We start from the raw sequence: 12,923 nt of genomic DNA, 5'->3' as shown, positions 1-12,923 counted from the left end.
GTGGATTTCCGCAGACACCGGTCTGCCCCCTCACTGGTGAACATCTAGGGAATGGACATTGAGAGAGTGGACTCTTATAAGTACCTGGGTGTTCATCTAAACCACAAACTGGACTGGACTCACAACACAGACGCACTGTACAGGAAGGGTCAGAGCAGGCTCTACCACCTGAGGAGACTGCGGTCCTTTGGTGTGCAGGGGGCGCTCCTAAAGACTTTTTATGACTCTGTGGTGGCATCAGCCATCCTATATGGTGTGGTCTGTTGGAGCAGCAGCATCACTGAGAGGGAGAGGAAAAAGCTGGACAAGGTCATCAAGAGGTCCAGCTCTGTCCTGGGCTGTCCTCTGGACTCAGTGCGGGAGGTTGGTGACAGACGGGTCCTGACAAAACTGACATCTATGCTGGACCATGAGTCCCACCCCCTGCGGGACGTCCTGTTTTATAAACTCTCAGTGCAGTATTTACACTCACATTTATGTGCAATATCAGTGTGCAATATTTTAATGTGCAATACCGTCACACTACTGGCAAGCTACACTATTCTCAACCAACCTGTACTTATGTGTATATACCCCTCTCCTTTTTTTGTTTTGTGTTAGGATTTTTGCTTTTAGCACTATTTAAGCCATTTATGTACAGAATAGTTTTTAATCTACCTTGTTCTTGTGTGCATACTCTTTCTGTACTGTACCCCTGCTGTTCTTGTGTGCATACTCTTTCTGTACTGTACCCCTGCTGTTGCTAAATGCAATTTCCCCACTGCGGGACAAATAAAGGAATATCTTACTCTTACTCTTACTCTTAGTCCAAACCTGAGAGAGAGATTGCTGAGAGAGGATAATTTGACACTACAGAAATGTGTCCAGATTTACAGAGCCACTGAGTTGTCCAGAGAGAACAGCAAAACCATTGAGGGAAGATCAGTAGAGGAAATTAATGTTGTAAAACAGGCACCGACATGTAAAACAGTAAAGGGTGATGAACGAAAAGCTGTTGTTATTTGCAAATTCTGTGGAAAGTCACACGAAAGAGATAAACAGCAATGTGCAGCCTATGGGAAAACGTGTAGAAAATGCGGAAAAGCTAACCATTTCGCTGCTGTATGCAAGTTAAAGCGAGGACATGTAAAAGTTGTGAATAATGTAGTGGAAGCAGAGAGTGAACAGTATGAGGATCTTTGTAGCATCACAACTGAGGCGGTGAACAAAGTCACAAAGAGTCTGGGAAGACAGTCAAGTCAATTGTTTGCTGCCATGCTGCTCAGAAACAATTTGGTCAAATTCCAGTTGGATTGTGGGGCAATGTATAACATCATCCCCATAAATCTTGTGAATCCAAACATTCAAATAGACGAAACAGACCAGGGACTTGTGATGTATAACAAAAGTACACTGAAACCAATAGGCAAATGCCAGATGAAACTGAGAAATCCACGTAACAAAAAGCTGTACAGACTGGAGTTTATGGTCGTCGATGCACACTCTGCAGTACCATTACTAGGAAGCAGAGCAGTCCAGGACATGAAGCTGATTAGTGTGCAGTCTGAGAATATCCTAGTGGTGGATAATGTTGTGACTAAAACAGACAGAGATGAAACAGATGGACGATGGACAATGGAATAAATAACAAGTGAATTTACAGATGTTTTCACAGGTGATGGTTGTCTGCCAGGTCGCTACAAGATGGAGATTGATCATGAGGTGGAGCCAGTGAAACTGCCTAAGTGGAGAGTACCGGTTGCGATGATGGGACCGCTGAAGGAGGAGCTGAACAATCTCCAAGAACGAGGTATAATCGTGCCAGAGTTGTCAAAAGCAAGAGTATTTACAGTCTGTGATGTAAAGAATGGTTTCTGGCATGTGCACCTGGACGACCCGTCAAGTTATCTCACCACATTTGCAACGCCTTATGGGAGATACAGGTGGTTGAGAATGCCTATGGGAATAAGCCCGGCACCCGAGGTCTTCCAGAGACTGCTGAACCAGGCATTGGAAGGACTGCAGGGCATACACATAATTGCAGACGACGTGTTGATAACAGGGGAAGGAGAAACAGTGGAAATGGCAAATAGGGATCATGATCGAAAACTGAGATTGTTTTTGAACAGATGCAGACAGAGAAAAATTAAGTTGAACGCAGACAAATTCAGACTCAGACAAAGTGAAGTGCCATACATCGGACATCTACTAACATCTGAAGGATTAAAAGTAGATCCAGAGAAAGTATGGGCCATAAATGAGATGCCAAGACCGACTGATGTGAAGGGAGTACAGAGACTTCTAGGCATGGTGAATTATTTGTCCAAGTTTTGCAGACATCTCAGATCACTGTGAACTGCTCAGACAGTTGACACACAAAGACAGCTTATGGGACTGGTCTGAGGTGCATGAACAGGCTTTCCAGAACATAAAAGAAGCCATAACCAAGGTCCGGTACTACGTTACTACAGCCTCAAGGAACAGGTCGTTCTGCAGTGCAACGCATCTGAGACGGGGCTTGGTGCAGCATTGTTGCAGGGTGGAGAACCTGTAGCTTTTGGTAGTCGGGCATTATCACTGACTGAACGAGATTATGCCCAAATTGAAAAAGAGTGCCTAGCCATAGTGTACGGTATGGAGAAATTTCATCAATACACTTATGGACGTAAAGTGATCGTACAGTCAGACCATAAGCCTCTTGAGAATATTGTAAGGAAACCACTGCTGCATGCACCCAAAAGACTCCAAAGAATGCTTATGAGACTCCAAAAATATGACTTTGACATTACGTATGTTCCAGGAAAGGAGATGCTATTGGCAGATGCACTGAGTCGAGTGTACTTGGAGGACACTGCACAGGAAGGATCGGTAGAGAAAGAGATAGAGAGTGTCAACATGATTCAGTACCTCCCAATATCTGAGGAGAGACTAAAGGTAATCAGTGAAGAGACAGCAAAAGATGACACACTGCAGACACTGATAAAAACAATCAGAGAAGGATGGCCAACAAACAAAAGAAATGTACCAAGCGAGATAGTTCACTACTACTCATTCCAGGATGAATTAACCGTGCAGGATGGTATTGTGTTCAAAGGCGAAAGAGTTGTGATACCAGATGCACTCAGAAGTGACATGATACACCGAGTTCACTCTGCACACCTTGGCGTAGAAGGATGCTTGAGAAGAGCAAGGGACTGCCTCTACTGGCCAGGTATGAACGCCCAGATAAAAAGATTCATTGAGAAGTGTGACCAGTGTAAATCGCTGGAGATAAAACAACAGAGAGAATCACTCTGCCCACATGAACTGCCTGACCGACCGTGGTCTAAGGTGGGCACAGATTTGTTTGTATTCAACATTTGTTTGTATTCACTATCTGATCACTGTGGATTATTTTTCAAATTTCTGGGAGATTGATTACTTGCCAGACACAAAGTCTTCCACAGTGATTAACAAGCTGAAAGCCCATTTTGCCAGGCAAGGCATACCAGACATTGTGTTCTCAGATAATGGGCCACAATATACATCAACAGAATTCCAACAGTTCAGCAGACTCTGGGAGTTTCAGCATAAAACCTCATCTCCTGCCGACCCACAAAGTAATGGGAAAGTGGAGACTGCTGTCAAGACAGCGAAACGCCTGATGCAGAGAGCCAAAATTTCAGGTCAAGATCCATATCTGGCAATCTTAGATCACAGAAACACTCCATCGCAGGGTCTGAATGCAAGCCCAGCTCAGAGACTTTTAAGCAGAAGGACACGCACACTCCTCCCAACACACAACAATCTATTGAAACCAAAAGTAGTAGACACGAGACAAGGACTGAGGCTTAATCAAAGACGACAGGAAATGTACTACAACAGACATGCAAAAGACATGAACATCTTGAAACCTGGGGATCAAGTGAGAGTGCAACCAGCACAGTCACAAAAAAATTTGGCAGAAAGAAACAGTATTGGAATCTGTCAATCGGTCATACAAGGTTGAACTGGACAATGGTGGTGTTCTAAGGAGGAACAGAAGGTACCTCAGACACACTGGTCATCAAGAACAGGCCACCAAAGTGAGACCGTCTGCTAATAACATCAGACCAAGGGAGCAATGTGTTCAGTCAGATGGGGACACAAACCAATTGTCACTAACAGAGCAGGTCGGATTAGTGTTTGACCTCAGTATTTGAAGGACTATGTAACTTAGTTAAACATAGACTGTTTTTTTTCTTCTCACTCTCTGTTCTTGATAGAAGAACCAATGGTTTTGGCAGACTGTGTTTTAAGTCTAATGCTTAAGTTATACATGGAAAATGAGAGAGACGGGGGAAATGAAAAAATGTTTTAAAACAGTCAATTCACTGTGTTCATATATAAAGATAAATATGCAAGGTTGTACTTGAAGAAGAAGAAGAAGAAAAAAAAAAGAAGGATCTAACAATGTGATTGTTATTTGTCTCATGTTGTAGCACGGACCCTTGTAAGTGTATCACACTGAGCGATGTGGCTGAGTAAAATGCTGTTCAGTAAATGCAGAGTTACAGATACAACGTAGTTGTCCGGGAGTTATTTATTTATTTGCTCTGGAGAAGAATAAGAGTGAAACACAGTTGTTCTCCTTTCAGAGACTTAGGGTCTATACAAGATGGATACTCTGCCCTCAGTGTTTGCCATAGGCATGGACGATATTGATCAAACTGAGTTCCATCCATTACTGGAGAATTCACTACTCTTTGTAAGTTAGCAGCTGTGAGGATCTCTTTAATTCTTAATCCTCCTAAAATTTTGGCAAGGAGTGCTTTGATGTCTCCAATTGCCAGCAGCTTGCCCATTGTCTCTTCTTCAAACACCTTAAAGTAAGTGGGGCATACTTATTTTTTCCCAACTGGTTTCTGAATGTTGGCTTACTTTTGGGGAAAAAAATGACTACATATTGAAATCTGTTGTGTTTTTTTGTTGCCTCCTGAGGTTATTTGTTTGTTTATAGAAGACCATTAACATGAACCTGAAGACCAGAGAGGCTGTCTATGGGAGAAAAGAGGGAAAATCCATTAAAACTATTGGACATGCATTGGGCATAGCCAATACAGCAAATTGGAATGTGCTGAAAAAGAAAGAAAACACTGATGTACTACTGATGACATCGAACTAGACATCGAACAGATTGGCCAAGGAAAACAACAGTAGTTGATGACAGAAATATTGTGAGAGCTGTGAAGAAAACTCAAAAACAACAGTGAGTGACATCAACAACCTCCACAGGGCAGGAGTGAAGTTATCACAAACGACCATTCAAAGAACACTTCGCGAGCAGAAATATAGAGGCCATACTACAAGATACAAGCCACTCATCAGCAGTCAGAATTGGAAAGCTAGATTGGAATACAGAGAAGCGCCACAAAACTTCTGGAACCAAAATTACCCTCAGTATGATAAAATTTTACTCTAGGATTTTAAAATATTGGCTGTGGACTTGCATGTGAGAGAGATGTAGGCAGATAACACCTGGTGCTTCTTTCCTATACCATTATTTCCTAATTATCAAAATATCTTTTTGTATTGACAGTCGAATACAATACTAATTGTAACACTATCAAAATACTCATTATGAAGAAATTTTACTGTCAGTAACAGCCACTGATGCAACAAGCACCAAATGCTGTGAAATGCAGCCAAACACACTACCATCAAACCTGAACAAAGTTACAATTCTTTTTTTTCTTTCTTTCAATTTACATAAAAAAAATAATTTACACACATTACATAAAGGGAGTGCCCCCCAAAAGGAATTTAGTTTTAAATGTATTGTTGTCACAATTAATACATATTAATACATTAAATACATACTTAAATCTAATTAAATATATGTATTTACAAATAATTATTTTGCGAAACTCCCCCAGTAACACATCATCGCTGAGGGGAAGTGTCATTTTTGGCTTTGGCATTTTTATGATGGAAGTATAGAACATTAAAAAAAAAAACAGTAGCTACACTACAGGACCTAAGGAAGGTCTTCTCATTAGGGTAATTATTCCCCACAAACTTGAGTGATAAGCTTGCACAGAAGATTTAACAAAATAATTTAGCTGAGTACATGAAGTAATACTCATGGTCCAATGTAGTGTCAAAGTAACAGCAGATTATTGTATAATATTAATATTTAAATGATAAAATATTTGTTTTCATATAATGTCTAGATTTAAAAAAGTCTACAAATCCCTGTTAAAATGGCAGGTTTTTGTGATGTAAAAAAAATGAAACCAAGATAAATCATGTCAGAATTTTTTGACATTTTTTGACCTCAATGAGAAAATAAAGTGTATAAAAATTAAGTGAAAAACAATCATACATTTTAAGGGAAAATAGAAAAATATAAAAAGCTTACAATAACCTGGTTGCATAAGTGTGCATACCCCTAAATTATTACATTGTTGAAGCACCTTCTGATTATATTACACCACTCAGTCTTTTTGGCTAAGAGTCTATCAGCGTGGCACATCTTTACTTGGCAATATTTTCTCACTCTTTCTTGCAAAATCATTCTAGATCCATCAAATTTTAAGGGCATCTCCTGTGCACAGTCCGCTTCAGGTCACCCCACAGATTTTTAGTTGGATTCAGGTCTGGGCTCTGGCTAGCCCACTCAAAAACATTGATCTTTTGGTTAAGCCATTCCTTTCTTGATTTGGATATATACCTTTATACATACCTGTATACCTTATCGATACCTTTTAAGAGGACCCTGTACAGGCTTTGTAAGCTCTTTGAAACCAAGGAGATGTGAAGAACATAGTACAGAAACAGTTATTTGGGGTTAATCAGAATAATTTAATTGATGACAGCTGTATGATAATTACTTTTGAACATGAGATTGAATGTGATTTCAATGTGAGTTCATTCTGAACTCAGCCACATCCCCAATTATAAAAGGGTGTGCACACTTATTTTTGGCTTGGCCTCCGGGCTTAGGGCCACCTGCCAGTATCCCTTGGTAAGGTCGAGCGTGAAGATGAACTGGGCTCTCCCCAGTTGCTCTACCAGGTCCTCCACCCACGCGTCTAAGTCTCATACCTGGTTTAGCCTCCAGAAGTCGTTGCACAGCCAGATGATCCCATTGGGCTTGGGCGCCACTACGATGGGGCTGGACAAGGGACTCATCGACTCTTCAATAACTCCATCTCTGAGCATCCAGATGAACTCTTCCTCGACTGCCTGATGGCCGGCATCTGGGATGCGGTAGGGCCACTGTCTCACCACAATCCCCGGCAGAGGTTTGATGATGTGGTGGAACTGAGGTCAGCTCCTGGGACTGGGCTGGTGTGAGCTCCTCTCCTTGGTGGACTAAGGCACGCTCAGACCGATCTGTGTTAGGTTGAAGCGTTCCACCAGACCATCCATCTGTGCGTGGTAGACGGATGTCCACAAGTGCTTAACCTGCAACAACCAACAGAGATCTGTCATTAATTTAGACATGAATGGCGTACTTTGGTCGGTGAGGATGTCCTTTGCGATGGCTGAAGAGGAGCAGGAGCTCACGGGTGATGTTACGGGAGGTGGCTTTCCTGAGAGGAACTGCCTTGGGGTACCTGGTGGCGTAATCCACAATGACCAGTATATATTGATGACCCCAGGCAGATTTTGGCAGCGGCCCTATGAGGTCCATGCCGATTCGCTCGAAGGGGACGCTGATGATGAGGAGAGGGATGGGGCGCAGGAGTAGGCCTGTGGGGGCTCATTCTCTGGCCCTGGGGGCATTGTTGGCAGAAGGCCCTGACTTCTGCGTCCATACCAGGCCAAATGAAGCGGTCCTTTAGTTTCTCCAGTGTGCCCCCGGATGACCTCCCAGGGGATGTGAATGGGCCAGGTGCATTAAGGACTGGGTATGGCCTTGGCGAACCACCAGCAGCTCACAGGGCTCTCCTCACTCGTTTGTTCTCTGATACAGTAGTCCTCCATGCACCAGAAAATGGGTATAGGGGAGGTGCTGGTCTGGCTGCTGTTGAATGCCTTCAAAAACTCGCACCTGGCTCCAGCAGTTCTTTAACCGGGGATCGTCCTTCTGCTCCCGGCTGAAATAGGGTTAGCAGGGGGATTGGACTTACCTGCTGAGGTCGCTCCGGCATCGCCCTCGTCCTGTACTAAGCAGATCCTTGGCCCCATTGTCCTGGCCCGCCTTTTCCTCATTACCCGCAATGCCCTGGCTGTCAGGAATCCCGGCCAGTCATGGCCCGGTAGCAGGGGTACGGGAAGTGAGGGCGAAGCAGGTTACTTTTAGGGTACTTGAGGGCATGAGTGCGGACAGAACAGAGGGCCAGGCCAGAGTCACCATACTCCCTGAATCCAAAAGTGCCATTACCGGGCAGCTGTCGACTTTTACACTAACAGTGGGTAGGTTGGGAGTAATCGCCGTATGGAATGCACAGCCGGCCAGCCAGGGCTTATCTAAGGGGTCGCGGGGTGGTGGGGTCTGGCTCGGTGGGCATGGACACATCCTGTGGCATCCCATAGGTGGAGCAAATGAGCCTGGGCCTCCCCTCCCCTGGGGCTAGATGCTCCAGGCACTGAGCTGGTGGAGGACGGGGAAGCTCTCGCCGTTTGCCCCGGCCGATCTCCACCATAGCAACCGCTTGCTCCAGTGCCTCTATCATCTCTCGGGGGTGTTGGGCTCCTCTTATCCCCATGGCTTTTCGCTCCTCAGGCAGCAGAGCCCTCAGAAGCTGGTCCTTAGCCTCCCTCTCGGCCACTTCGGTGGCAGACAAACGCTCCGGCTGGAGCCACCATTTCATGATCCTCAGGAGGCTGTCCTGGGGCACCGCTACAGCCGTACTGACTGTATTCTTCAACTCCGGGAGCACTTTGACTGTGTTCTCGATTCCATGGGCCAGCTTCTCTGTGTTGGCCTGTGCTGTAGGCTCATCTGCAAAAACTGGTGGAAGAAGCTATCCATGCCACTATCTGTGTCCTATGATGCCCACATCCTCCACCACTGTGACAGGCTGAGACCTTTGCACACAATGAAACAGCACAGAGAGGTCATTAGTCAGGGGAACATGCTCTTTTATTTACAGGATGTCGTGCAACAAAATTTTAAACGTGAGGGAAGTGTGGATAGTGAGATTGAGTGCGGGTGGGGTGGTCAAGTCAAGTCAAGTCAAGTGGAGTTTGTCATTTCAACCATATACAGCCAGTTAGTACATAGTGAAATGAAACAACGTTTCTCCAGGATCAAGGTGCTACATAAGACAAACACAGAACAACACAGAACTACAAGGGACTACATAAATTTATACATAAAGTGCACAAGTGCAGACAGCTCAATACAGTACAATGACTACTGGGATAGACAATGGGCACAGTAAGTCCCAGTGCAGCACCGACCAGTACACAGTTCTATTTGAAAGTGAATCTAGTGAGAATAGTGCAAAGAGTACAATATAAGTAGCTGAAATAGTGTAAACATAAGAAGTAGCAGCCTATGTACAGTATAATAAATGTTGTAGCAGCATAATGTAATGTGCAAAAACTTGCAAAAAAATTGCAAAAAGGATGGAGGATGCTCAGTTGTGTGTGTGCATATGTATGTGTGTGTTCCTTCAGTCCAGTTTCTGAGTGTTTAGGAGTCTGATGGCTTGGGGGAAGAAACTGTTGCACAGTCTGGTCATGAGGGCCTGAATGCTTCAGTACCATTTACCAGATGGCAGGAGGGTGAAGAGTGTATGAGAGGGGTGTGTGGGGTCATCCACAATGCTGGTGGCTTTGCAGATGCAGCGTGAGGTGTAAATGTCTGTGATGGAGGGAAGAGAGACCCCGATGATGATCTCAGCTGTCCTCACTATCCGCTGAAGGGTCTTGCGATCCGGGATGGTGCAATTCCCAAACCAGGCAGTGATGCAGCTGCACAGGATGCTCTCTATAGTCCCTCTGTAGAACATGGTGAGGATGGGGAGTGGGAGATGTGCTTTCCTCAGTCTTCTCAGAAAGTACAGGCACTGCTGGGCTTTCATTGTTATGGAACTGGTGTTGAGTGACCAGGTGAGGTTCTCCGCCAGGTGAACACCAAGAAATTTGGTGCTCTTGACGATCTCCACGGAGGAGCCGCTGATGTTCAGCGGAGAGTGGTCATTCTGTTCTCTTCTGAAGTCAACAACCATCTCTTTAGTTTTGTCCACATTTAGAGACAGGTTGTTGGCTCTGCACCAGTCCGTTAGCCGTTGCACCTCCTCTCTGTATGCTGACCCGTCGTTCTTGCTGATGAGACCCACCACAGTCGTGTCATCAATGAACTTGATGATGTGATTCGTCGTGAGTCAGCAGGGTGAACAGCAGTGGACTGAGCACACAGCCCTGGGGGGCCCCAGTGCTCAGTGTGGTGGTGTTGGAGATGCTGTTCCCGATCCGGACTGACTGAGGTCTCCCAGTCAGGAAGTCCAGGATCCAGTTGCAGAGGGAGGTGTTCAGGCCCAGCAGGTTCAGCTTTCCAATCAGGTGCTGAGTAATGATTTTCTTGAATGCTGAACTGAAGTCTATGAACAGCATTCGAACAGTCTGTATTGTCCAGGTGGGTGAGGGCAAGATGGAGGGTGGTGGTGATGGCGTCATCTGTTGAGCGGTTGGGACGGAAACAAATTGCAGGGGGTCCAGTGAGGGGGCAGCAGGGTCTTGATGTGCCTCATGACGAGCCTCTCGAAGTGGCCAGTGGTTGGTGCGGCAATCCCTTTTTTAGCAGCACTGGTAGGAGATGGAGGGTTAACAGCTGCAGCCTTTAGAGAGTCATGGCCATTGCTGGAGGCAGAAGGGGAGTGTCTTCCCCGCTGACGTTGCCTTCTGTAAGCAGAGAGAGAGACAACAATTAGTGGCCTTGTGATTTTCTCCTACCTCCCTGCTGTGCTGGTCCTCCAGGTCCTCCAGGAGGGTAGACTGCTGCTGCGGCGCAGATTGTCTGCCAGCCGTGAAGAATTAATCCGCTCCACCTTGCCATGTTCACTCCAGCTGTCCAAAACAATATGGATGCTGAGGTGGCGCTGTCCTTTCAGCACCCTGCTGGCAGTCATGCGAGGAGCAATATGCGCCTTTTGTGTGTGGGCCGCCTGCCTGCCATCACGCAAACATAAATATTAGGATTATTTTTAATATTTGGATGCAACTCCTTTACAGTCAATGACTGCCTGAAGTCTGAAACCCATGGACATCACCAAATGTTGAGCTTCCTCCCTCGAGATGCTTTGCCAGGCCTTTACTGCAGCCGCCTTCAGTTGCTGCTTGTTTGTGGGTCTTTCTTCCTTAAGTTTTGGCTTCAGTAAGTGAAAAGCATGCTCTATTGGGATGTGTCCATTTGGACATTTAAGAACATTTTATTTCTTTGCCTTAAGAAGCTTGTGTTGCTTTTGCAGTACATTTTGGGTCATTATCCATCTGTACTATGAAGCACTGTCCTATCAGTTTTGCAGTATTTCACTGAATCTGAGCAGAAAGTATAGCTATACACTTCAGCAGTATACACTTCAGTATACACTTCAGCAGTCAGATCATCAATAAACACCAGTGACCCTTGGCAGCCATACATGCCCATGCCATAACACTGCCTCCACAAGTTTGACAGATGATGTGGTATTCTTTGGATCATGAGCCCTTCCTTTCCTTCTCCATACTCTTCTCTTCCCATCATTCTGGTCCAGTTAATCTTGCATCAGAACTGGTCAGGTTTTTTTTTTTTTTTTTTTTTAATTTTTTTTTTTTTTAAAAGAAAGTCTAATCTGGCCTTTGTTATGAGTGTTCTTGACTTCAGAGTTTTTCCTTGCCCCTGTTGCATCTTGCTTGCTCATTAGGGATAAATTTAAAATCAAAATTATATTATATAGCTAAGTGACCAACCATAGCAACTACATTAAATGAGCCCCTACATATATGTCCATACATTATTAAACAACTGTTTTTTAGCAAATGTAAGTTTTCAAATTAATTTATGTTAATCACGTTTTTACCTCACACTGAAGACTTTAAAAATTAAAAATTTTACATAAAGTATATAAATAGTCTTTTTCTCTTTTTTAATTGTAGATGTTTGAATAGAGTCTATTGTTATTGTTTTATGTTATATATTGTTTAGCTTCAGTTTCAAAGAATGTCATACCAGGCCTAGAATTATTATATTTACATTTATTAACAAAATATTTTGCCATAATTATAATTGAATTAATAATGAAATATTGATTCTTGCTGCTGTCATACCTATTAAAGCCAAACCACATCAGCTAGACAAAGACTAAAATCTGACTCGGTGTGGTCTATAATAAATCTGAGATTCCAGAATTTTTTTGTGTGTACAGTGCCAAAATAAATGGAGAGGTGTTTCCAGCTGTGTGTTACAAAATGAACAATTTGTATCAATATGTTTTTTTTTAACCTAACAAGAAACTGATTAGTTATATAGCATCTAGTTAAAAGTTAAAAAAATTAGCTATTTTTTTAACTTTAGTTAAAAGTTTTTTGAAATTATTAGTTAAAAAAATTCCTTAACCTTATTAGTAAGCAAGTATTTATATAGTAAGGTCCATATCTTTTTCCATTTAAGGGCATTTGCGAACTAATTCCAGAAATGAACAGCATTAGCAGTGGAAAAAAGATTCTCTGAAAGAGCCTATGGATGTTCTTTTTTAACTGTGGAACAGAAGCAAATATGACCGTATATACGTATATCCAATATGCATAGACCACTCATTTAGATGGAACTGCATCCATAACAACAGCATATTCTTTTGGAGTGACTGGTATCCCAAGATAGGGGCACTATCAAGTTTTTCATGCTCATAAATGGTTTTATATACCGCAGTGTTTCTCACAAACACAAGTAACTCATACTGCTTGATGGAGCTCCTCATTCTGAATAACTTTGCTTCAAGAACCACTGGAGTCAGGCAAATTGTTCATTAAATATTTGAGATTAATTTAAA

The 12,923-nt window shown here is 43.5% G+C and overlaps 1 protein-coding gene across 1 annotated transcript in view; it reads right to left on the bottom strand.

Moving 5' to 3' along the window:
- Window positions 1-488: 488 nt before the first annotated feature.
- st3gal5 (ST3 beta-galactoside alpha-2,3-sialyltransferase 5) overlaps window positions 489-12,923 on the bottom strand; it is a 96,175-nt gene continuing 83,740 nt past the window's right edge. The window contains exon 8 of the mRNA XM_026940337.3: window positions 489-10,797. Within this exon, the coding sequence (XP_026796138.1) occupies window positions 10,744-10,797 (54 nt within the window). The 3' untranslated portion in view covers window positions 489-10,743. The remainder of the gene's footprint in view (window positions 10,798-12,923) is intronic.

Source organism: Pangasianodon hypophthalmus, chromosome 7 (assembly GCF_027358585.1).
Source record: "Pangasianodon hypophthalmus isolate fPanHyp1 chromosome 7, fPanHyp1.pri, whole genome shotgun sequence".
Taxonomy (NCBI): Eukaryota; Metazoa; Chordata; class Actinopteri; order Siluriformes; family Pangasiidae; genus Pangasianodon; species Pangasianodon hypophthalmus.
The sequence above is the reverse complement of the archived record's forward strand: the minus strand, read 5'-3'. Positions and strand labels throughout refer to the sequence as shown.